Source organism: Typopeltis vanoorti, chromosome 4, assembly GCF_054136105.1.
Source record: "Typopeltis vanoorti isolate ZY-2024b chromosome 4, IOZ_Tvanoo_1.0, whole genome shotgun sequence".
Taxonomy (NCBI): domain Eukaryota; kingdom Metazoa; phylum Arthropoda; class Arachnida; order Uropygi; family Thelyphonidae; genus Typopeltis; species Typopeltis vanoorti.
Window position 1 is genome coordinate 158,563,836 of NC_143552.1, and position 25,643 is coordinate 158,589,478.

At 35.2% G+C, this 25,643-nt stretch overlaps 1 protein-coding gene across 1 annotated transcript in view; it reads right to left on the reverse strand.

Moving 5' to 3' along the window:
- The window catches only part of LOC150107790 (5-taurinomethyluridine-[tRNA] synthase subunit MTO1, mitochondrial), a 309,050-nt gene that overhangs the window by 244,866 nt on the left and 38,541 nt on the right, over positions 1 to 25,643 (reverse strand). Inside the window, exons 3-4 of the mRNA XM_090391541.1 lie at positions 16,826 to 16,921; positions 6,372 to 6,427 (exon numbers count right to left, since the gene is read on the reverse strand). Coding sequence (XP_090247667.1) covers positions 6,372 to 6,427; positions 16,826 to 16,921 — 152 coding nt within the window. The remainder of the gene's footprint in view (positions 1 to 6,371; positions 6,428 to 16,825; positions 16,922 to 25,643) is intronic.

Here is a 25,643-nt window from a genome sequence, read left to right on the forward strand (position 1 = left end):
CGAAGTAATTACTCCATACTTCAAGAATATCTTTTTCTCCCATTTTCATGTCACCTTTATCATCTCTCAACTCCTTTTACAGCACTCCTCCATTTCTAAGCTTCTTCAACAACCTACAAAATATTTTGCCACCTTCTTGATATTTATTTTCTATGTTCTTGCCAAAGTCCTCCCATGACTCTTGTTTAGCTAGTTTTATACAGTGTTTAGCTTTCTTACATTTGTCTCTGCATTCTCTAAGAGCACAAACTGACTTATTTGCAAGGAACTTTTGATATGCTTTCTTCTTTTCCTTCACTGCCTCCTTAACTTCCACTCTCCACCATGGAGTTCTGATTTTTCTATCCTTGCAGACAACCTCACCACATGCCTCTCTGGCTGAATCAATCAGGGTTTTCTTCAAGGCTTGCCACTGAACCTCTATTGTCTGGTTCCTGTTCTCAAACTCTTTAATTTTTTCTTCAATAATCTTTTTGTATTTCAGTCTACAGTTCACATCTGAGAGCTGCTCAACTTTTATTATCTTTAAAACTTTCTTACATGTTATTCTTTTCAATATGAAATTCAATTTTATCCTGCTCAAGACTAAATGGTGATCACTTCCAATTTCAAATCCTCTGTACACTCTGGTGTCCTACACTAGGGAGAAAACATCACTATCAACAATAACATAGTCAATGAGACTTTTCTTATTCCTTGCCTCTTCTCTCCATGTGAATTTGTGCACATTTTTATGTTGGAACATGGTGTTAGTAATAACCAGTCCATGTCCTGAGCAGAAATTCAACAGATATTTGTCATTATTATTAGCTTTGCTCTTTTCTCCAAATTTTATAATATTTGGAGAAAAGAGCAAAGTATTTTTGTATGTTTGACAATCATTTCCTATTCTGCTATTTAGGTCCCAAACAAGGATCAAATTTTCCTTTTCATTTTGTTTACTCCAAAGCCTCAAAAAATTCCTCCACTTCTACCTTAGTAGAACCTTCTGTTGGACCATATTAGGCACAAATAAGTCTCACTGTCCAGTTCTCCATTCTCATATTTGCCCACATTATTCTACTTGAGACTGGCTGCCATTCAAGATTAGCCTTGTATTTAGTGTTGAATACTATGGCTACTCCTTATTGCTCAGAAAGATTTCACCAGTTTTTGTCTTCTTTGTTTCAGTCACCCCTATTATGTCGATCTGGTATACTTATCTAATTCCTCAGTTAGCTCCATTTCTTTGCCATTCAGGCTTCTTATGTTGATAGTACCGATCTTTAACTCTGGTGATGTTCAGTTGGGGTGCATTTTCAGATTCTATCAGTAAAACTCTAATCAATAGAGCCCATAACTTTTGCTCCAATAAGGTCTCTCTGGAAGCAGATCTCAATCATGTACACCACACATTTCTATCTGATGGCTACAGTTCCTACAGTATTAAAAAAAATCAATCCTTACCCCCAATAGTTGGGTTTTTCTGTTGAAATATTTTAGTAATGCTATCACTATTCCCTATGTCTGAGGCATGTCAGTAAAAATAGCCAGAATCTTAAAAAGAAATACGACATCTCCAGAGCTTTCAAGTCTCACTTAAAACTAGCTACTCTGATCTGCTCCACTAAGGACAACTTTCTTCACTCTCAGTTCCTGGTATCATAGAGTTCCCTGTTCTAATTGGCTTCCTATAGACAGACAGGAAGGTCAGCCGCCACAGGAAGATCAGCATTGAAGAACATGAAAAATACATCTGGAGTCATGATTATGGTCAGTCAGGCCTCAGAGACCATGCTTTGAATACGGCTTATAGAATCAAATAAAAAAAAGATTACCATTTTCCACCGCAGTAAATTTAGCACAGAAAGACTGTTTTTAGAGTCTTCTTCTACTCTCAGATATCAGCCTAATGTGAATAACTACGGTGTTGCACAAAACTTCTTTAGGATTTAGTTAGTGTTTCCCAAAAATATAGGAAAAACACTAACACTCTCAGATCCAATTTACATCCTAGGCCACCAACAAGTGCCCACAGAGGGGTGCCCCACCAAGACCCATCTTTTATTCCTGTGTTTCATTTAGTTTTACATTGACTTTGTGTGTAGGTGTGTGCATGTGTTTTATAAGTCTCAGATTGCACTTCCTGAAGATGCCTTTGTGAATGAGATGAAATATTAGAAGAATTAAATATTATTTTTAATCCTTTCTCAGTGCTGTTTCACTCCATTAAGCTTCTAGCATGAGTTTCTCCCAGCACTTAAGGGTTAACACACAGAAACTAACAACATATTGAACTTTAGTTCCAGTTTTAAATTTAGCAGTTATGAGCCTTACATTAACACAGTTATGTTCAAGAACATTACTTGCATATGGTGTTCCTGAGTCATGCAGCTCAAGCATACTGAGGGACACAGCTGCATCTTCTTTTTTTCACATAAACCTATTGATGCAGCAGTGTTTATTCCATATTCAAATTGAAAACCATCATTAAATCCAGTCTTATCCCTGTGAAGTTGACTGCTCCTCAGCAGGGTATACTAATAGTACAGTGATTGTTGGCATTCCCTTCTACTACAGATATTATGCTTATACCCAGCAATACTTGGTCACCATAGTCCCTTTTGTGAAAACTGGCCATATCACCAGAAGCCAGAGTTGGTAACTGGCACAGAGAGAGAGAGAGAGGCTATATCTTGCACTTCATTGACTCAATATCTAACCTTGCTGACTCGTCAATTGGTTAAAGTACTAGAGATTTCTGATCTTAAACAGTTATGATTCTCATATAAATACATGCCTTTTTATGCAGTACTGAATATAATATTGCAGGTATATACTGTATGTAAATAAATTATCTTGTAAATTTTAGTGGTTTAATTTTTTTTATATCAGTTACACATATGGAAGGTCACAAAACCTACAGCACAATAACTGTTTGCTGTAGGTTTTGTGACCAACAAAAAATAGACAGAAAGAAAGAAAGAAGATGATGAGATGCTGGGAAGTATGTCTGAAGCCAAAATGTGTACAGTTGACCAGAAGTTGCTTGCTTGTGGACAGTTTGGCAGACCAGTATCCATGGAAATACCTACAGAAAAGGGGCATAAGGCAGAAAGAGAATGTGTATGATTGTTATCCAAGGGATTGGAGGAGTTTGTGTGTGTGTGTGTGTGTGTGTGTGTGTGTGTGTGTGAGAGAGAGAGAGAGAGAGAGAGAGAGAGAGAAAAGAGATCATTTAAGTAGATTTATGCAATTTAATCTGCTTAAACAGATTAAAATATTATTAAGTAGGTGCTTCTTTTCTAGATAGCATGAAGCATTTTAAGGAAAATTTTGGTATACCATTCCAAATATGAGAACAGTATTCTAGAGTTAGATTTAACTGAGATTTATACAATATAAGGACTTCTACATTTAAAATGCTGTTATGAACTAAAAAGTTATCTGGAGACTGAGAAGGCTATGAATGTGAGATTCAGCTGAGTTTGGTATACTATAACAGATGCTATGGCAAGTATGCTGATAAATAACAGAATAAAATTTGGATAATGACTTAGAAACATAATGGTGACTTAAAGTATTAGAAAAAAAAAAAAAACTGAAAATTGTAGTGTTTTGCCAATAGCAAGTTACAAATGTTTTTATACTTTAGTGAAATGCTTGCACAGCTTATTTCCAGAAAGATATATCAAACATATATCAAAGCTAGTTGTTAGTCAAGAATTTTAGCTATAAAATCACTGCCATAAATTAAGCATTGAACAGTCATTCAATCATTCACTGAATTTTGCTGTAGCTCTCACATGTATGTAAAGTGTGAGAAATCATTAAAATACAAATGCCACAGTCGTGATTTGCATTTTTCTGTCCTGCAAGGAAGATCAAACATATCCACAAAAAAAAAAAAAAAAACAGGTTAAAGTGTGAATCTGGAACAAACGGGAAACTGCCCTTCCTAGAAATTTGGATAGGTTAACATGAGTGATGCCGAACATAAATCCACATATCAGAACAGAAAAAAAATTACTTGTTCATACTGCCTTCTAAGTGAAAATGCAATATTCATACCTTAAGTATAAAGAAATAATTTTAAAAATCTTCAAAGAGTTGACAGAGGTGACTAATTCAAACGATACATTTAATCAAAAGTAAAGACTAAACTGTATGACAATGGAAATATGTGTTTTGGCTGTTGAGTTATCATACATCTTGCTCATCATCATCATCATCAAATTCCTGCCATGTACCCTCAAGGGGTGTACAGGATATGATAGTACTACATGAAAAAATTACATCATTACTAACTTCCTATCTACAATTTTCCTCCAAATCAATCTGTTACTTGTCAAGACTCCAACATTATCAGATCTTATATTTCTATCGTCTAAGGCACTTTGTACCGTATCAATCCACCTATATCTTGGTCTTCCTCTCGGCCATTTTCCTGCCAACTTGGCGGAGAACACTTGTTTTGCTAATCTTTCCTCTCCCATTCTATTTAAGTGACCATACCACCTGAGATTAGCTCTGCTAACGCATTCCTGGATGCTGACAATGTCAAGTTCTTTCCTAATATCCTCCTTTTTAATATGATATTGCCATTGATGTCATCTGTTCATGCCTCTAATCTTTCTCAGGACTTTCATATCTGCGGTCTCTAGTCTTTGGTCAAGTGTTTTACTTTTGACCCAGCTCTCAGATCCATAAGTTAAAACTGGTTTGAACACTGTCTTGTATACAGCTAACTTAGTGTTCCGACTAATTTCTCTCTTATTCCATATGAATTTATTCAATTGACTTCCCACCATACCAGCTTTGCTGATTCTGTTGTCTATTTCTATATTGAATTTACCATCTTCACAAAAAATCATGCCTAAGTAGCTGAAATGTTTTACTTGTTCCACAGGTTCTCCATTCACAACACAGTTGACATTTTCAATGATTCTGCCTATTTTCATTGTCTTTTTATTGCTGACCTTCATACCATATCTATTACAACAGTTATTCAATTTAGTCAGAGAATCTTGCAGACAATCTGCTACAAGTCTGCAAGATACATCTTGCTTCTAGTAAAAAAATACATTTTCAGGTCAGGTTCTCTGCATTTCTTATTGGCTAACATTTCATACTCCAAAACACATAAATTTGAATGAAATGAAGCATCCACTTTTCTATGGACAGTTTTCTAGATGCAATTCAGAGTCACCTCATTTATATTCCACAGTTTGTGAAGGGTTGTGAGTTGCTCGTGCATCTTCAATATAATGAATTCATACAGGTTGCCTTATTCGCTTCAAAAGATTATTTTTAAGAGCACCTTGAAAGGCACTGTGATCTCTCAAAGGAATAAATACCAACATGAGAAGCATTTTAATTTTTTTTGATGATGAGTAATTTACAACACTAGTTGTAAATTCCTCATCATCACAATATGGAATTTATGATACAATTTCCTGTGTTTTTCTTGCAGCTTATAAGAAATAAATGCACTGTCAATACAATATAGTCAGTAGAATGCTCATCTCTCAAGGTGCTGGCTTCATGACAACACTTCCCAAATTCAGACCAGGTCAGATGATTTTCCCATGACAGATAACTTTGTAGTATGACTCTTATGTTTGTAAACCTCCATCATAAGGGGAAAAAAGGATGGTATAAAACTGTTAAAATATGTCTTGACTGTTTGCACACATTAATTTGTTGATGGATTATGCAATAAAATGACTCTATTGTCTGACCACAGAAGCAAGAGTCATCACTGGCAGACTGCCAGGAAGAGTCATTTCATGTTGAAGGGAAAAAAAGGAATAAGGCGATGTACAAATTCATCACCAATATGCGAAATCACATTTTATAAGTAAACTTTTCTAACTGTTGTACAAGCAAAATAGTCACCACTTTAAAAACTAGAATTTTCATAAAAGAAAAGATAATTTTCTGACGTATAATAATAAACATTAATCCCACAAAATGCATTCACCTTCTACTGCCATGCGGAGAAGTGTAGAGGGTCTCGCATTTGTGGTTGCACAGTACTATAATAAAATAGCCATGATAAGCTGTGATAAAAAAAATTATAAACATTGTAATAAAAAGACTGCAATATATTATACAAAATCTGTATAAATATAATTAATGATTCATTCTTTTATTACATTTTGAAGGTATAAAGATAAACATTCCTATATAACTTGTGATCTTTTATGAATTCTATTAAATATACACACACATCTTTTTTTAATATATATATATATATATATATATATATATATGAAACTTCTGCCCATTACTCTATGCATTCTAGTAATGCATTCTATTAAATGTAAACAAGATATTTTTTCAAGGTGAAACATTGCTCAAAAAATACATAAAAGAACACTTATACTTGCCCATACTGCAGGCCCTTTGCTCTTATTCAGACATTTGTAATGTATACCTGACTTATCTGAAAGAAATACAACCATTCAAATACATCATGTAAATGATAAATATAAAAAATAATGACAGTAAAAGTTTGATAATGAGAGTTCACAACAATTAGAAAAAATGGAATTAAAACAAATGCTTATTATAACCAATTTTCCATTCTAAAGAAGAAGCAAAATAGAAAATCAGTTCATGGCAGACAATGATTTCAAATATTAATTTGCATATGGTACATGAATAAATGAAAAGTGTAAAACAGAATGAAAGAAAACTGTAATTCACTGAATATAAATAAATGGCTGCAAGTTCAATAATAGTTTAAAAGCAAATATGTTATTTCATATTATATGCAAGCCATTTTGGACAATGGAGGTGCTGAAAATATGGCAGCTGAATAAGATGCTAAGCAGTTAGCCAAGAGGCTAGCATCTCTATTCATTTACAACGGTCCAAGGATGTGAATCCCACTGTGACATGGATGTCTATAAAATCCTTCAGGTGGTAGGTGACTTTTACTGTCATGTGTGAGATAAAAGTTTGTTGAAGGCCTGAAGAAGCTGGAGTTTCACCTCTAGTAAGCATGATTTCATTAACATTTTTTGATATGTATCCTCAAGATGTATAAGACACTAAGTGCCACACAACTAAGTTTAGATTATTACTAGCATCTCTTCAATAAGTTTCTTCCAAATAGTCTCACATTTTTTAGTCTACTAAGGCAATGCATCAATCTTAGATCTCGGTCTTTCTTCTCTGGTTCTTCCTGCCAACTTGGCATCACACCAGTTTTGTTAATCTTTCCTCTCTCATTCTGTTTACATGACCATACATCTTAGACTAGCTCTGCTGATGTATTCTCGAATGCAACAATGTCAAGTTCCTTTCTAACATATTCATCTTTTAATATGATTCTACCACTGATGCCATTTGATCACTCCACTGACTGTTTACAGAATTCTGATATATGTGGCCTCTAGTCTCCGAGGAAATGTTTGACTTTTGACCAACTCTCACATCATAAATTAAAATTGGTTTGAACACTATTTGTATATTGCAAGTTTAATGTTTACTATTTCTCTTGTATTCCATATATTTTGTTTTTTAATTTGCTTCCCACCATACCAGCTTTCCTTATTATTATTATTATTATTTTTCATTATTACGTGACACCTTCAGGGAGTCCAAAGACTCATCGAGGGGGAGCATCTACTCAATGACTCTCTATCCACCAACGCCATCTACCACCCATCACCACCACCACTAGTATTTTCACAAACATCCATGCCCTAGTATTATTTCCATATTTAATTTACCATCACTAAAAACTGAGAGTAAACAGTTGAAATGTTTTATTTGTTAAGTTCTTCACTGAGAATATGGCTGAGGTCATGCATATTCTTGCCTTAATTTTATGGTTTGTCCTTTTCTGTTGATTTTAATATTATAGTAATTATTCAAATGAGTTAAAAGGCTTCTGATATTACATCCAGCATCTTCAGAGCATAAGAACAGTTTGTCATAGTACATGAAACAACAACAATTTGGTATAACTATGGGACTAGTTTAAACATCTATAGGACAAGTTTAAGTATCAACAAAAGGAACTGAAGTTCTAATTGGCACCATTTATTTTTGGATAAAGAGTGAGAGAAAAAAAAAAGTATTAATTAGATCTTAAAAGGACTGTCTCTCCTATTTTTGGAATGACACAGCCATACTTGATATTTATCTTCACTGCTGTGGAAAAATATGCAGAAAAGAGAGAATTAGCATTAATGTTAAATACTTCCAAGATGTTGATACAGACTAGTCATTATTAGCAACATATTCCAGCACAATGGTCTGCAGAAGTTCATGTATGGAAAACAGAAAAGTCCCAATAATTTCATGACTGTGTTACAGAGTCAGACAAAAATTTACAACCAACAGTCTGGCAAGAGACTGGCTGATTATTCTCTTGTATAGCTTTGGCACATTTCATAGAAAACCAAAGTGCAGATAAGACATTAACATATCAAGTGGAATGGAGAATGAACGTTTTCATACCTACAAGATTACTACTAAAAATGGATATATGCAGAATTATAAGGTGGGCAATTATGGATAACAACGTAGTCAACTTGCATCAAGTGATTGGGCAGATATGCTGTGCAGAATAGATGTAGACAGCGCATGGGAAGCCATAAGACAGTATCTGACACAAGCAATAGGTAAATGCATACCAAGAGTTAAGTGAGTAAATTGAGTCTGCTGAAGCAGTATGACAGAGTAGAGCTGAGAAGAAGGGCCATAATAGAAAATGCTTAATGCGTAGGCTATGCAGGAGAAATAATGTGGAGTTTGTGGATGTGTAGAGTGATTTTGATGGGAAAAAGGACTTATACAAGAAGGATGGTTTGTATCTAAATAGATCTAATGTTCAGAGTTTGACAAAAGTGTTGTTAAATGAAGTGGAAATGTATGTGCAAATTCAGGGAAACTAGAGCTTTTAGGGGATAAGCTGTTGAGTGGATATGAAGATATCAGCGAGGCAGTTGAGTGTAAGAATGTGCATAAAATGCTTAAGTTAGTACCACTGGAAACAAACCAGAATGGGATAGTTAGTATAAAGCTTCATGATAGTGGTGGGCCTAAAAGGCTTTTGCACTTTATGTACACTAATGCCAGGAACATTTGGAACAAGGGGAAGAGTTTTTCGCATTGGTTAGCTCATACTGACCAAAGATTATAGGCATTAGTGAAACATGGCTGACAGAAGATGATACAGTTAGTGGGACAGAACGAGGAGGAGTTCATTGGCTATTGATGATAGCCGATGAACTGCAACCAAACAGAGTAGAAGTTTAACTGCAGGCCAGTGAAAATAGCACATTTGAGGCTATCTGGTGTGAGATAGAGACCAGCAGAACAAAATATACAGTTGGATGTTTCTATAGACCAGGTGATGGAAAAGATGATGGAGATAGTATGCATTGACAAATAAGCTCAATGAGTGGAGAGTAGATTATTATGCAGAATTTCGACTATGGAAACATAGATTAAAAGGAGGAGATGACACATGGGAGGAAGGAAATGGAAGCATGTGATGGAATATACTAGGGGTTTGAGAGTGCTAGATCTAGTAATTACATCAGAGAATTGTCTACAACCAATATGACCATCATGTTGCTGCCAATTGGTGAGACAGTGATCATATGGTCTTGACCTGGAAGGTGACTAAATGTGTGGAATTTTCAGTTAAGAAAGGGGGTATATATGTAATTATAGGGCTGATAAGTAGGACAAGCTTAAGAGATTGCTTGGATCAGTGCATGGGAAGTAGTAAAGGAGTGTTTCAGGGAAGTAACGGCAGACTGCATACATAGAGTCAGGAGAGGAAATTTGCCTCCTTTATGCAGTGGGAGTTAAATGGATGAATATCACCATTAAGCTGGAGCTACAAAAAAAAAAGAAAAAAAAAGTGTGGAGAAAATTCAAGGGGAAAGGTAACCAGCAGGCACATGAGAAGTACAAAGCACAAGCCAGAAGGGGAACCAGTGTGGTAAGAAAGGCAAAGGTAGAGTATGAAAGGAAATTAGCAGTGCAGGCCAAAAATAATCCAAAACAGCTCTTTCAATATGGTGCAGGTAAAAAGGAAGAATGTTTATGGCAGAATGATTTTAATGAATGGCGATGGTAGGGAAGTAATTGAATCAGTTAAAATAGTAGAATTACTAAATGAACACTTTGCAAGAGTATATCATCCAGTTGGAGATATTGCAGTAATGAGCGAGGCAAAGACTTATGTAGGAACTGAGGTAAATGAAATGGAGGTGCATAGCATATTACAGAATCTTGGTGTGAATACAGCTATGAGATTAGATGGTATACCAGCTCGAGTTTTATGTGAAGGTGCTACGGAATTCTGGATACCTTTGACCACACTGTTTAATCTTAGTCTTGGCTCTAGATTAGTACCAAGGGGGTGGAAAGAGGGGAAAATAGTTCCACTGCATAAAGGAGGCTTCAAGACTGATGTAGTAAATTACCAACTTATCAGCATATCAGAAGTTGTTGTCAAAAGCAAAATACATGCATGGACAGATGGAGATGGGATACTGTATGGGGGGGGGACAACATGGTTATGTGAAGGGTAGGTCATGCCTCAGTAACTTGCTCACATTTTATAATACAAAGACAGCTGAGCTGGATAAAGGTAATTGGTTTACAGTGATACTGTTGAACTTTGCAAAAGCCTTTGACAGGACACCACATGGAATTCTAATCAATACACTGCAGTACATGCTTTCTGGACTGACGAAGCTCACTTCCTTCTGGATGGTGCTGTGAATATGCACAATTTCAGAATTTGGGCAACTGCAAACCCATGTGTCACGTGACAGATTCCACTTCATTCCCCAAAGGTCAACGTTTGGTGTGATTTTACAGCAGAATTCATTATTAGACCTTTCTTTTTCAAGGAGCTCGGTCCTGTTGGTCTCATTACTTGCACTGTTAATGCAAGTAATGAGACCAGCAAGTGTATGCATCTTTCTCTTAGCCAAACAGGTGATTTCAACACTTCAACAGCATCACTTCTCAATTCAATCGTTTTTATGCATGATGGTGCTCCTCCTCACATCACCACTGCTACCAAGCAGTTGCTTCAGACATATTTTACTGAGGGCAGAATCATCAGCTGCCATTTTCATACAACATGGCCATTGTGCTCACCAAATCCGAACCCCTGCAACCTTTGGCTGAGAGGAAAAATCAAAGACATTGTCTATTGTGAGCACGTAGCCAACTTAGTTGAATGTCAAGACCAGCATTGCGTGCCATATCCACAACATTTCAAGTGAAACTCTATGTTCTGTGCTTGAGCATACGATTTGGCAATTTCAGCATGTGCCAACAACGGAGGATAGCATAACGAACATGTTGTTGTGTAACTACACAACACACTGTGGGTACATCCTATGCGCAAAATAAAATTCCATTACCACACACATCATCATGCTAAATATTAAATTGTTCTGCTGAGTAGTTACCCAGTTACCTTTCGAAATATGAACCTGAATTATAATCACTCTGTATATTAAGAGAAGGCGATCCATAGAAGAAGATGAAAGATGTTTTTTCATTTCCTAATGGATGTCATTAGGCCATAGGATGAGACAGTAAAAGATCTCTTTTTAGTTCATCCTTAGCAAAATGGTTGATCGTACAGCTCAAGTCCATGGGTAGAAAAATTTAGCTGCTGTTTCCATCGTTATTCTTTCAATATTAAAAATTCAGGATGATATGAAGCTGTAGCTGAGATTCTGGCAAAATTTTCTCCAAAAGTATCTACAATAGCTTTGAGATCAGCAACAACACATTCATTATGGTCTAAGGTAGACAAACTGTGTGTTCTGCATTTATCTTTCATTTTCCAGATTTTATCCCATACAATTTTTGCACTGGTTTCATTAATTCATGAGGTAAATTGAAAGCAAGATTGTTTTTGACTATGACAGCTCATATAACATGTTTTGGCCTGAGCACATTTAAAAGGTATTAAATTTGATGCGTGAAGTAGCTACAAAATATACCCCACTACAACTAAGCTACTTATATATGCAGGCTAATGACTTCACATTAATTGCCTTTGTATCGTATAATGCAAAGCACATACCCTTTTCTATAATGCAAAGCACACACATTATACAAGGATGTGTATAATGCATTATAGTGGTCCTTCTCGTAATGTATAGCATTGTACACAACTGAAAAGTTGTGTGCATTGCATTATGGGATACAAAGGCAAGTTTCTATTGTGAGTTTAATTTAATTTGCAACCAAGCGAAAAAATTTTCTATGTCTAAAGTTTTCAGAAGTGAAATGTAGCCTCAAATACACAATTATTCAAGAAAAAAATCAAACCTTGGAGACTCCGTAGCAAACTGCAAAAAAAAAACGTCTGATTCAGTCAGTATGTGGTGAAGTTCTCTGCAAGAATAAAAAAATAAAAATAAAAATAAAAATAAATAAATAAAATAATCAGAACTCCATGGACTCAGAAAATTAATGAGAAAGTCATGGAAAAGAAGAAAGTATATCGAAAGTTCCTAGCAAGCAAATCAGTACATGCTCTAAGAGAATACCAAGAAAAATATAAGAAAGATTATTAAAATGTACAAAAAAAACAAAGCAAAAAATATGGAAAGGCTGGTAAAAAAATATATAGAAAACAAATATGTGTAAAAGGTGATAAAATTTTTCTGGTGGCCACTGATAAAGATTAGAAATGGAGGAGAGAGTACTGTAAAAGATATCAGCGATGATAAAAGTGACATGAAAACTGAAGATAGAGATATTTTGAATGTCTGGAGTAATAACTTTGAAAGATGGTAAATGAACAGAAGTCAATAGTAGAAAATAATCAAGAAGAATGCAATCAGGAGTATAAGTCAATACATGAAGTGGAAAAAATCTGAAATGTGGAAAGGCAGCTGAGAGTGGATGATATGAGGGTGGTTCCATAAGTTTCTGGCATGACTAACTTTTATAGGTGATAGAAGAAAACAACTGTGTCACTTTTCAACATAATCTCCCTTTACTTCAACAAACTTTTCACATCTTTGAATTAACATTTCTATGCCCTTGAAAAAATAGTCTGTACTTTTGTCTGCAAAATGGCCTAAAACTGCATATTTCATCTCATTGTCATCTGCAAATTTTCTTCCTCAAAGTTCTTTCTTCAGTTTCATGAAAAAGTAGTAGTCACTGGGTACAAGATCTGGGTTGTAGGGTGGGTGTTCAATTTCTTGGAGCGCTTCACTGCAGCCTTCACAACAACAGTCGTATGGACTGGAGCATTGTCGTGAAGCAGGTGAACACCATGACTCAGTATTCCTCATCTCTTCACCTTTATGGTGTGGGGCAGTTTGTGCACAAGTGAAGCATAATATTCTGCATTCACAGTGGTATTCCTTTCCTTTAAGTCAATCAAGAGAATTTCCCGGAAATCTCTTGAGAAGACTGAATCGGCATGGCAACAATCAAGAGAAGATTGTTGCCGTGATCTTCTTCGTGGATTGAGCCAAATCAGAGAAATCTCAGCCTAGTTACAGTTGCATAGCAATGCCAAAAGTGATCTAAAGTTAAAACCCATGGTACTTTATAGAGCACAAAATCCTAGGGCCTTCAAGGGCATTAATCAAGCTTCCCTCTCTGTTATTTGGAAGCCTAACAAGAAAGCATAGTTCACAAGTTATTTTCATCCAACAGTTGAGAATTTTTGCAAGTGAAATAATCTTGATTTTAAAGCTCTGCTTATTTTAGACAACACACCTGGTCACACTACTTTCTCTTGATTCATTGAGTGTTGAAATAATCCCCTGGTTCCTGAGAAGGACATTTAAACATGCAATAATCCCCGGGTTTAGAATTCTATGACATCAGTACAATTCTGGAAGAAATTTAATGTTAAATCTGCTATTGAAAATATTCATCAAACTTGGAATGGAATTACTGCTAGCAATATGTGAGCTATTTGGAAAGCACATTCTTCCACATTGTGTAAATGATTTTAGAGGCTTTTCAAATTAAATGGATAATGCTGGGAGTGCTTAAGGGTCAAAGCTGTATAAATGAGAGGAGACCTCCACATAGCCTTTAAAGGAATGTGAAGAACTGACCAGGGCTTCTGACCTAATGTCCAATTCCCAACTTCTCGTGGTGCACCCTGTTGGGTATCTACCTGGATACTGAATGAACGAGGATGGGCTGGCAATTTGGGATTTAGCCAACCAAATTGTATTCTTATTGGCTTAAACCAATATAGAAAATGATTTCCTGCCAGCTGGAGCGTCCCCCGGTTAAACAAGGCCCCCGTTGTTTTCGCCAGGGAACCAGGGCGAACAGCGAAAAGTCAGCTACTGGAACAAATCTGAAAACACACCCCAACTCAACATCACCAGAGTTAAAGGTCGGTACAATCAACATAAGAAGCCTGAATGGCAAACAAATGGAGCTAGCTGAAGAATTAGATAAGTACCAGTTCGATATAACAGGGGTGACTGAAACAAAACAGACAAAAACTGGTGAGATCTTTCTGAGCAATAAATACAAAATGTTATATTCAGAAAATGACAATCAAGGAAAAGAAGGAGTAGCCATAATATTCAACACAAAATACGAGGCTCATCTTCTTGAATGGCAGGCAGTCTCAAGTAGAGTGATGTGGGCAAATATAAGAATGGGGAACTGGACAATGAGACTTATATGTGCTTATGGTCCCACAGAAGGTTCTACTAAGGTACAAGGTAGAAATGGAGGATTTTTTGATGCTTTAGAAAAAGCAACTGACACAATGAAAAAAGAAAAGTTGGTCCTTGTTGGGGGATCTAAATAGCAGAGTAGGAAGTGATTGTGAGACACAAAAATATTTGGAGAAAATTTGGAGAAAAGAGCAAAGCTAATAATAATGGCAAATACCTGTTGAATTTCTGCTCAGGACATGGACTGGTTATTACTAACACCATGTTCCAACATAAAAATGTGCACAAATTCACATGGAGAGAAGAGGCAAGGAATAAGAAAAGTCTCGTTGACAATGTTATTGTTGATAGTGATGTTTCCTCCATGGTGCAGGACACCAGTGTGTACAGAGGATTTGAAATTGGAAGTCATCATTATTTAGTCTTGAGCAGAATAAAATTGAATTTCATATTGCAAAGAATGATATGTAAGAAAGTTTTAAAGCGAATAAAAGTTGTTTAGCTCTCAGATGTGAACTATAGACTAAAATACACAAAGATTATTGAAGAAAAAATGAAAGAAAACCCTGTTCGATTCAGCCAGAGAGGCATGTGGTGAGGTTGTCTGCAAGGATAGAAAAATCAGAAGTCCATGGTGGACACAGGAAGTTAAAGAGGCAGTGAAGGAAAAGAAGAAAGCATACCAAAAGTTCCTGGCAAATAAGTCAGCTTGTGCTCTTAGAGAATACAGAGACAAATGTAAGAAATCTAAACACTGTGTAAAACTAGCTAAACAAGAGTCATGGGAGGACTTTGGCAAGAACATAGAAAATAAATATCAAGAAGTGGCAAGATATTCTGGAGGTTGTTGAAGAAGCTTAGAAATGGAGGAAAGAGTGCTGTAAAAGGAGTTAGAGATGATAAAGGTGATATGAAAACAGGAGAAAAAGATATCCTTGAAGTATGGAGTAATTACTTCGAAAAATTGCTAAATGAAACAAGCAGTGATAGCACAGTGGTAAAAAACACTCAACAGGCAAACAGTCAGGAATACATATCTATACTTGAAGTAGAAAAAGCCATCAAAGGCTTAAAATGTGGAAAGGCAGCAGGAGTAGATGATATTCGACAAGAAATGCTGAAGTATGGTGGTATAAAAGTCTTACAGTGGCTGCACTGCATAGTTCAGAGAGCCTGGACAGAGGGACGAATTCCCGATGATTGGAGTAGAGCTCTCATAGTACCCATATATAAAAAGGGAAATAAAACTTAATGACAGAATTACAGAGGTATATCCCTACCGAGTGTTCCTGGCAATAGCTATGCAAAAATACTTGAGAAATGGTTGAGAAGAATTGTGGTAGAAAAACTTGGTGAAGAACAACAGGCCAAATAGAGGCTGGCAGGATCAGATCTTCACTTTATGACAAATAGTTGAAAAAGCATGGGAATATAACAAAGATCTGTATTTAAGTTTTGTCGATCTGGAAAAGCCATATGACAAGGTGCCAAGAGAGAATCTATTCAATATGCTACAGTTATATGGTATCAATGGGGCATTATATCAAGCAATACTTATAATCTTTAATTGAGTTGTAAGTCAGCAGTTAGAATTAAACACAAGTACAGGAAGATGGTTTAATGTTAAATCTGGTGTGAGACAAGGATGTACATTATCCCCTCTGTTATTCATTATCTATATGGATCACATTAAGAAGGAAAGTGGTATTAAACATGATATCAGAATTGGAGATGTTAATGTCAGCTCTTCGCTTTATGCAGACGATGTTATACTTCTAAATAAATCTGCTACAAGTCTGCAAGATTCTCTGACTAAATTGAATAACTGTTGTAATAGATATGGTATGAAGATCAGCGTTAAAAAGACAATGAAAATAGGCAGAATCATTGAAAATGTCACCTGTGTTGTGAATGGAGAACCTGTGGAACAAGTAAAACATTTCAGCTACTTAGGCACAATTTTTAGTGAAGATGGTAAATTAAATGTTGAAATAGACAACAGAATCAACAAAGCTGGTATGGTGGGAAGTCAATTGAAAAAATTCATATGGAATAAGAGAGAAATTAGTCAGAACACTAAATTAGCTGTATACAAGACAGTGTTCAAACCAGTTTTAACTATATGAATGAAAATATGAATGAAATATATTTTGCATATATGTAAAATAACTTACCACAAATACGAGCACACACTCCATCGAGAGCATCAATTTCTTTCATTAAATGTCCTTTTCCAATCCCTCCAAAAGATGGGTTGCACGACATTTCTCCTACAGAAATTTAATGGAAGGGAATTACTTGAAATTTAAATTTGATATCATTAATTAACTAATCTGATTAAGTATAAATAAAATATTTAATTAGCAGTTTAAAAAATCATATTAATGAACTCACCATCATCTTAAAGTAATATAATATGCCTAGTACTTAAATATTGTTCCAGATCAAAAATGAAGACTGAACACGAACACACACACACACACACACCATTGTTAAACTGTTAAATGAACCAAGCAGTAAAAGGAATCATACTAAAAATTTTTCAAGAGGAATACAAAGAGGAGTGCATATCAATACTTAAAGTACAAAAAGCTGTCAAAAACTCGAAATGTGGAAAGGCAGCTGGAGTAGATGATATTCAACCAGAAATGCTAAAGCATGGAGGTATAAAAGTTTTGCAGTGGCTACACTGCATAATTCAGAGCATATGGACAGAAGGTTGAATTCCCAATGATTGGAGCAGAGCTCTCATAGTACCCATCTATAAAAAAATGGAATAAAGCTGAATGTGAGAATCACAGAGGAATTTCTCTACTAAGTGTTCCAGGTAAGATTTATGCAAACATACTTGAAAAGAGGTTGAGAAAGATTGTGGAAGAGAAACTTCAAGAAGAACAAGCTGGGTACAGGCCAAAGAGAGGTTGTCAAGATCAGAGACAAATAATCAAGATCAAGAATCAGAGATCAAGTCAAATATTCAAAAGACGGATAGTTGAGAAATCGTGGGAATATGACATGGATCTGTACCAAAGTTTTGTAGATCTGGACAAGGCATACAACAAGGTGCCCAGAGAAAAGCATTTCAAAACAATACAATTATATGGGATGAATGGAACATTATACAGAGAAATACATACTCTATATTTAAGTTGTCAGTTAGCAGTTAGAATTGAAGAAAATACAGGAAGATGGTTTGATATAAAATCGGGGGTAAGACAAGGATTCACATTATCTCCACTCTTATTAATCATCTATATGGATTACATTATGAAAGAAAGTAGCACTGGGTCTGTTATCAGAATTGAACATGTCAAACTTAACTCTTTCATTTATGCAGATGATGATGTACTTCTAAACACATCTAGTGCAAGTCTCCAGGATTCTCTAACTAAATTGATTAACAGCTGTAATAAATTTGGCATGAAAATCAGCAATAAAAAGATTAAAACTATGAAAATAGGCAGGAAGATAGAAAATTTTAGATGCATTCTGAATGGAGATCCTATAGAACAAGTATAATATTTCTACAATTTCAGGCACGGTATTTAGTGAAGATGGCAAGTTAAAATCTGGAAAATGACAACAGAATAAGCAAAGCTGGTATGGTTGGCAGCCAGATGAATAAATTTATATAGAATAAGAAAGAAATTATCCAAAACACCCAACTCTCAGATCCATAACTTTTAAGTTATGGATCTGAGAGTTGAGTTAGAAATAAAACACTTGATCAAAAGACTAGAGACCACAGACATTTTTCTCAGAGTGTTCTGAGAAAAATTAGAGCAGTGAACCAATGGCATTAATGACAGAATCATATTAAAAATGAAAATATTGGAAAGGAATACGCTATTAGGCTTTCGAGAATGTGTAAGCAGAGGTAATCTAAGGTGGTATTGGCCACTTAAATAGAATGGGAGAGAAAAGATTAGTGTATTATATATAAAACAATGGGTCTAGCTCCCATTGATGAAATCCCAGTAAAGGTCAAAACTCATCTAGGTAATGGTCCTTCCCATAATGCATAGCATTATACATGCCCATAAAGATATGTGCATTGTATTATGGAATACTAAGGCAACTGATGTGAAGTTATTAGTCTCTAGATACAAGTAGTGCAGTTGTGAAGTTACTTCACATGCAAATTTTGTTTGCTTACACTTGGATAAAGGATGAAACCAAGAATATAACTTCTTGGCATCTTTAATTTATAGTATAACCAAATGGGAAAACTTTTAAGAAATTACAAAATGTTGATAATCTCATCTATGTTTATTCATTATCTGTATTTTCACATTATGAAAGAAAGTAAGCATTAGGCCTGATATCAAGACTGAAGATATTCAACTGAGCTCTTTAATTTATGCATGTGATGTTATACTCCTAAATAAATCCAGTACAAGTTGGTAGGATTCCTTTACTTTAAAAAATGAAATAACTGCTGTAACAAACTTACCAGGAAAATTGACAATAAAGAAGACAGACTATAAACATAGGTAGGAACACTGAAAACAAAACATCAGCTGCATCCTGAATAAAAAAGATTCCAAAACATGTAAAACATTTCAGGTGTTTAGGAATAATTTTTAGCAAAGGTGGCAAATTAAATATGGAAAGAGACAACAGAATAAGAAAAACTGATATAGTAGAGAGGCAAATGAATAAATTTATATGTTGAGAGAAATCAGATAAAACACCAAAGTAGCAGTATACAAGACAGGATACTGCTCAAACCATATTTAATTTATGGATCTGAGAGCTGGGCTAGAAATAAAATAGGTGACCAAAAATTTGATACCAAAGTTATGGAGTTTTGAAAAAAACTAAAGGGGAGAGTATATGGCAAATAGATGATGTAGAGAACAAATGACACCAAACTAGCAGAATACAAGATGATGTTCAAACCAATTTTAAGTTACTGACCTGAGAGTTGGGTTAGAAATAAAACACTCGATCAAAAGACTAGTGACCATATATATGAGGATTCTGAGAAAAATTAGGGGAGCGAACAGATGGCATCAATGGCAAATCACATTAAAAATGATGATATTATTGACTTAATATTGTTAGCATTCACAAATATGTGAGAGCTAATCAGAGGGTCACTTAAACAGAATGGAAAGGAAAGATTAGCAACATGGATGTTTGATGACAGGATGGCAGGAAAAAGATCCACTTAAATCTTGGACTTCTTATAGGGAAGACCAAGATCTATGTAGACTGATGTAGTCACTAGTACCTTAGAAGAGTGAAATATATATTCTGACAAATACTTGGGCCCTGGAAATAATATTAATTATGCAGTTCTATTGTAGTGTCCTTACATCCCCTGAGGGTACATACTAGAACAGATGATTCTAATGGTGACAAGTCTTATGACTGTTTGAACTGGATGACTTTAATGGCAAAATCATGTAAAATAAATAAAGTTCATGGTACATATGCAAAAAGCTTTAGTTTATAATACTGGAGTAAAGAATTATATCAGTATACAAGAATGCTATTATTGTTCTGTGAGGAAATGAGTGATGATTCCCTTACCTGTTTTCATTGAATCCTTAATGGATTCATTAAGTTCATTCCATGTCCATCTCATACAAAAGGCGGTGAACAATCAATTGTCTGTATATCACAAGTCTAGAGATAATAACTACCAGCTAAATTTATTTAGCTAATAAATTACTATGACAATATTTTGCCTTTGTCACTAAGGCATCTTCACAGACACAAAAAAATAAAGCTAAGCATGTGCATATAGATATTAGCAAAAAGGCACACAAAGATTGAGTATTTTAGAATTGAATTTTTTTAGAACTAAAATACTTGAGGATTACAAAGAATTTTTTATTAGTTGAAAAAAAAAAAAAATTAAAAACCAGCACCAACTTGTTTCACTCACATTTACTGGTGGCATCTCCAGGTTTATAAAAAGAACATACAGATTGTTCAAATGCTGAAAAATTGTTGCAATGGAAACAAATAAATTTATACTAACAAGAATGTATAGTTGCCTGGCTGTATCAGACATCAACCAGTAAAGATTGAAGATAACCATTGGAAAAATTGAAACCTGATTTCAATTTTTCCAACAATTCTTATTAGACTGTTATTAAACAATCTAATGAAGGATTGCGGTTAGTAGTTGGAAGGGGATCAATCATTCGATGCTGTTGGCACATTCTCCCTCGATGAGGCTTTGGATATTATTTGACACCTCCCTGGAGGTGTCAAATAATAATAATAATAATAATTTCCAGATGTCATTCAATACAGGACCTTGGTTTCTGTTATGAGACTAGTGTGAATGGATAACTATTACAGATGATTTGAGAAGTTGGGGGGGGGGGGGGGAAAGAAAAATTTCTTCTAAATATAGCATAGTGGAAATATCCCAGTCTACTATATGGTTGGCAGCTGAAGTATGGTGGACCAGACCAGATCTTTCCTTTGTTTTGTGCTCAATATCTCCAATATGTTCCTTCTTTCTCATCATAAAACTATAGCTTGTCTGCCTTGTGTAGGCCAACTCACATGATAGAGCCTATAGACGACTGGGTGTTTGTAAAAGGGAATGATTTCTTTAGGAGATCTGAGATCATCTAAGGAACATCTAAGAAACAGGAGACTTGACAAGTCATGTTTCCAAATAATGAAGACATCATCTGCATATCTCTGCCAAATTGCTGGTTTCAGGGTAGTTTGAGTGAGAAAACAGTTTTCAAAATTCTTCATCTCTTAGAAGTCTCATCTCCTCCATCAGCTGACGGAGGAGATAAGGGACTACCCACTGCTAATCCACAGACTGTCAGAGTATTTGTTTATAAAAAAAACATTATTCTACTGAAAGAAGTTGGATTGGAGGTACGGCTCATATAGTTTGGAGATGTCCAGTGGAAAGAGATCTCCTATAAGGTCTAAGATGCCATCAATAGGAACATTAGTACAGAGAGATATTATGACTAGACTTGCAAGGATGTCAGAAGATAAAATGTCTATATTATACAATTTTTGAATGAAATTAGCTTTATTTTTAATATAAGAGTACCATGCCATGGATAGGAATAACCAGATCCAATGGGGGGGGGGGAAGACCTCCCTTTTTTTTAAAAGAACAGATATAAATCAGACATTATTCCTAGAATCTCCTACAGCATTCACCAAAGCTGAACAAATTCAGCTGCCTCATTTTATCAAAAATAAGGAAGACCATTATTTCGAAACCTTCAGTAAGTTTCCATCACTACACCCATAGAGGACACCAGTTAGGGTATAGGATCTTGCCTTTCATACTCTGTGCTTGTCTTCCTACTAGAGTGCATGCATGCATTTGCTTAATTATATTTCTTTGTGCCATTATATATGGAACAGTAATTAGTTAAATAAATTTAGTTAGTAATCATTATTTCTGGTGATGTTGAGTTGGGGTGTGTTTTCAGATTTGGCATATACCTGTTGGCAAATAATGGAAAATACCTGTTGGATTTCTGCTCAGGACATGGACTGGTTATTACTAACACCATGTTCCAACATAAAAATGTGCACAAATTCAGATGGAGAGAAGAGACAAGGAATAAGAAAAGTCTCATTGACTATGTTATTGTTGATAGTGATGTTTTCTCCCTGGTGCATGACACCAGAGTGTAGAGGATTTGAAATTGGAAGTGATCACTATTTAGTCTTGAGCAGGATAAAATTGAATTTCATATTGAAAAGAATAAGATGTAAGAAAGTTTTAAAGCGAATAAAGGTTGAGTGGCTCTCAAATATGAACTGTAGACTAACATACACAAAAATTATTGAAGGAAAAATGAAAGAGTTTGAGAACAGGAACCAAACCTTGCAGATTAGGTGGCAAGCCTTGAAGAAAACCCTGATTGATTCAGCCAGAGACGCATGTGGTAAGGTTGTCTGCAAGGATAGAAAAATCAGGACTCCATGGTGGACACAGGAAATTAAAGAGGCAGTTAAGGAAAAGAAGAAATCATATCAAAAGTTCCTGGCAAATAAGTCAGCTTTTGCTCTCAGAGAATACAGAGACAAACGTAAGAAAGCAAAACACTGTGTAAAACTAACTAAACAAAACTCATGGAAGGACTTTGGCAAGAACATAGAAAATAAATATCAAGAAGGTGGTAAGATTAGTCAAGAAGTTTAGAAATGGAGGAAAGAGTGCTGTAAAAGGAGTTCGAGATGATAAAGATGACATGAAAACAGGAGAAAAAGATATCCTTGAAGTACGGAGTAATTACTTCAAAAAATTGCTAAATGAAACAAGCAGTGATAGCACAGTGGTAAAAAACACTCAACAGGCATACAGTCAGGAATACATATCCATACTTGAAGTAGAAAAAGCCATCAAAGGCTTGAAATATGGAAAGGCAGCAGGAGTAAATGATATTTCACCAGAAGGGCGAATATGGTGGTATAAAAGTCTTACAGTGAATGCACTGCATAGTTCAGAAAGCCTGTAAAGAGGGACGAATTCCCGATTATTGGAGTAGAGCTTTAATATTACCCATATATAAAAAGGGAAATAAAAATTGAATGTGAGAATTACAGAGGTATTTCCCTAATGAGTGTTCCTGACACTATCTATGCAAAAATATTTGAGAAACGGTTGAGAAGAATTGTGGAAGAAAAACTTAGTGAAGAACAAGCTGGATTCAGGCCAAATAGAGGAGGCTGTCAGGATCAGATCTTCACTTTACGACAAATAGTCGAGAAAGCATGGGAATATAACAAAGATCTGTATTTAAGTTTTGTCAATTTGGAAAAGGCATATGACAAGGTGCCAAGAGAGAAGGTATTCAATACGTTGCAGTTATATGGTGTCAATGGGGCATTATATCAAGCAATACTTAGTCTGTATTTGAGTTGTAAGTCAGCTGTTAGAATTGAAGGATGTACAGGAAGATGGTTTAATGTTAAATCTGGTGTGAGATAAGGATGTACATTATCCCCTCTGTTATTCATTATCTATGTGGATCACATTATGAAGGAAAGTGGTACGAAACATGATATCAAAATTGGAGATGTTAATGTCAGCTCTTTGCTTTATGTGGAAGATGTTATACTTCTGAATAAATCTGCTACAAGTTTGCAAGATTCCATGACTAAATTGAATAACTACTGTAATAGATATGGTATGAAGGTCAGTATTAAAAAGACAAAGACAATGAAAATAGGTAGAATTGTTGAAAATGTCAACTGTGTTGTGAACGGGGAACCTGTGGAACAAGTAAAACATTTCAGCTACTTAGGCACGATTTTTAGTAAAGATGGTAAATTAAATATGGAAACAGACAACAGAATCAACCAATATCTGGTATGTTAGAAAGTCAACTGAATAAATTCATATGGAATAAGAGAGAAATTAGTCGGAACACTAAATCAGCTGTATACAAGACAGTGTTCAAACCAGTTTTAACTTATGGATCTGAGAGCTGGGTCAGAAGTAAAATAAAACACTTGACAAAAGACTAGAGACCACAGATATGAGAGTCCTCAGAAAGATTAGAGGCGTGAACAGATGGCATCAATGGTAATATCATATTAAAAACGAGGATATTAGGAATGAACTTGACATTGTCGGCATCCAGGAATGCGTTAGCAGAGCTAATATCAGGTGGTATAGTCACTTAAACAGAATGGGAGAGGAAAGATTAGCAAAACAAGTGATCTCTGCCAGGTTGGCAGGAAAATGACCCAGAGGAAGACCAAGATATAGGTGAATTGATATGGTACAATGTGCTTTAAACGATAGAAATATAAGATCTGATAATATTGGAGTCTTGACAAGTAATAGACTGATTTAGAGGAAAATTGTAGATAGGAAGATAGTAATGATGTAAATTTTTCATGTAGTACTATCATATCCTGTACACCCCTTGAGGATAAATGTCAGGAATTTGACGATGATGATCATTATTTCTAGACGTTTTCTACATTAAACTTCAACATGAGTGACAATCAACATCCACGCATCCAGACTAGAAGAGTCACAGCTTTTTTTCTTCATTTAAGATTAAAAAAAAAAACTGTTGAATTTATGCAATCTGTTTGCACAAGGAAGTATTCAGCTCTGTAATGAAATTTTCACCTTATTTAGCATTAATCTAATGATAAACCCATGCTTATTGCTTTGAGTGTTGTATCAGTGAATGAAAACATAATGTAAACAATTTTTGTACATTACCGATTCCTTACATTTAATGCCGTTACACAACACACTGCCTGATGTGAAATAATGATGGTATAGTTCGCCCACCATTTGTAGATCCCTTCTTGGCATTTTGCCAAGAATAGTTGATTCATGCTGAAGGGGAGAAAGAAATGAAGAATGTACGAACTCGTTGCCAACATGCGAAATCACGTGCTTTCTTGTCTATCACTGTACTAGTACTAGCTTGATTTTTGTTGTTGCTCTTTTGCATTATTTTTTTATTATTAATTTGTATGATGGATCCAGTACAGTCAACAAGTTCTGTTGTTAAGCGTTTCAGTAGCTCTTGCAAAAGAATACTGAATAACGTACTGACATTCTGCGAAAAAAGAATCGTCTCCTTGTTCCCCTTTCTCAAGTCATAAAACGTGCAAGTGCAATTGCGGGCATATCGGGGTCGACTGTTAAAAGAATTCATAGGGAATCAAAAGGTGAAGGTAAGCCAAAATTTAAATCTCCTAAAAAAAGTGCCAGAGTAAAGAAAACCATCGAAACTGTAGCTTTGAATGATTTTGATGTAGACGTTATAAGAACTATTAACGAATTTTACGTGGTCGAGAAAAGAGTGCCAACTGTTCCGAAATTGATTCCTGTGCTTAAAGAAAAAATTAATTTTCTTTGGAAAAGAGAAACTTTAAGGAAAATACTTCATGAAATCAGATTTTGTTTTAAAAAGTCCCAGAATAAAAGGAATCTTATCATGGAGCGAAGTAACATTGTTTTATCTAGAACGCAGTATTTGAGAGCAATAAGACATTTCAGGGAGGAGAAAA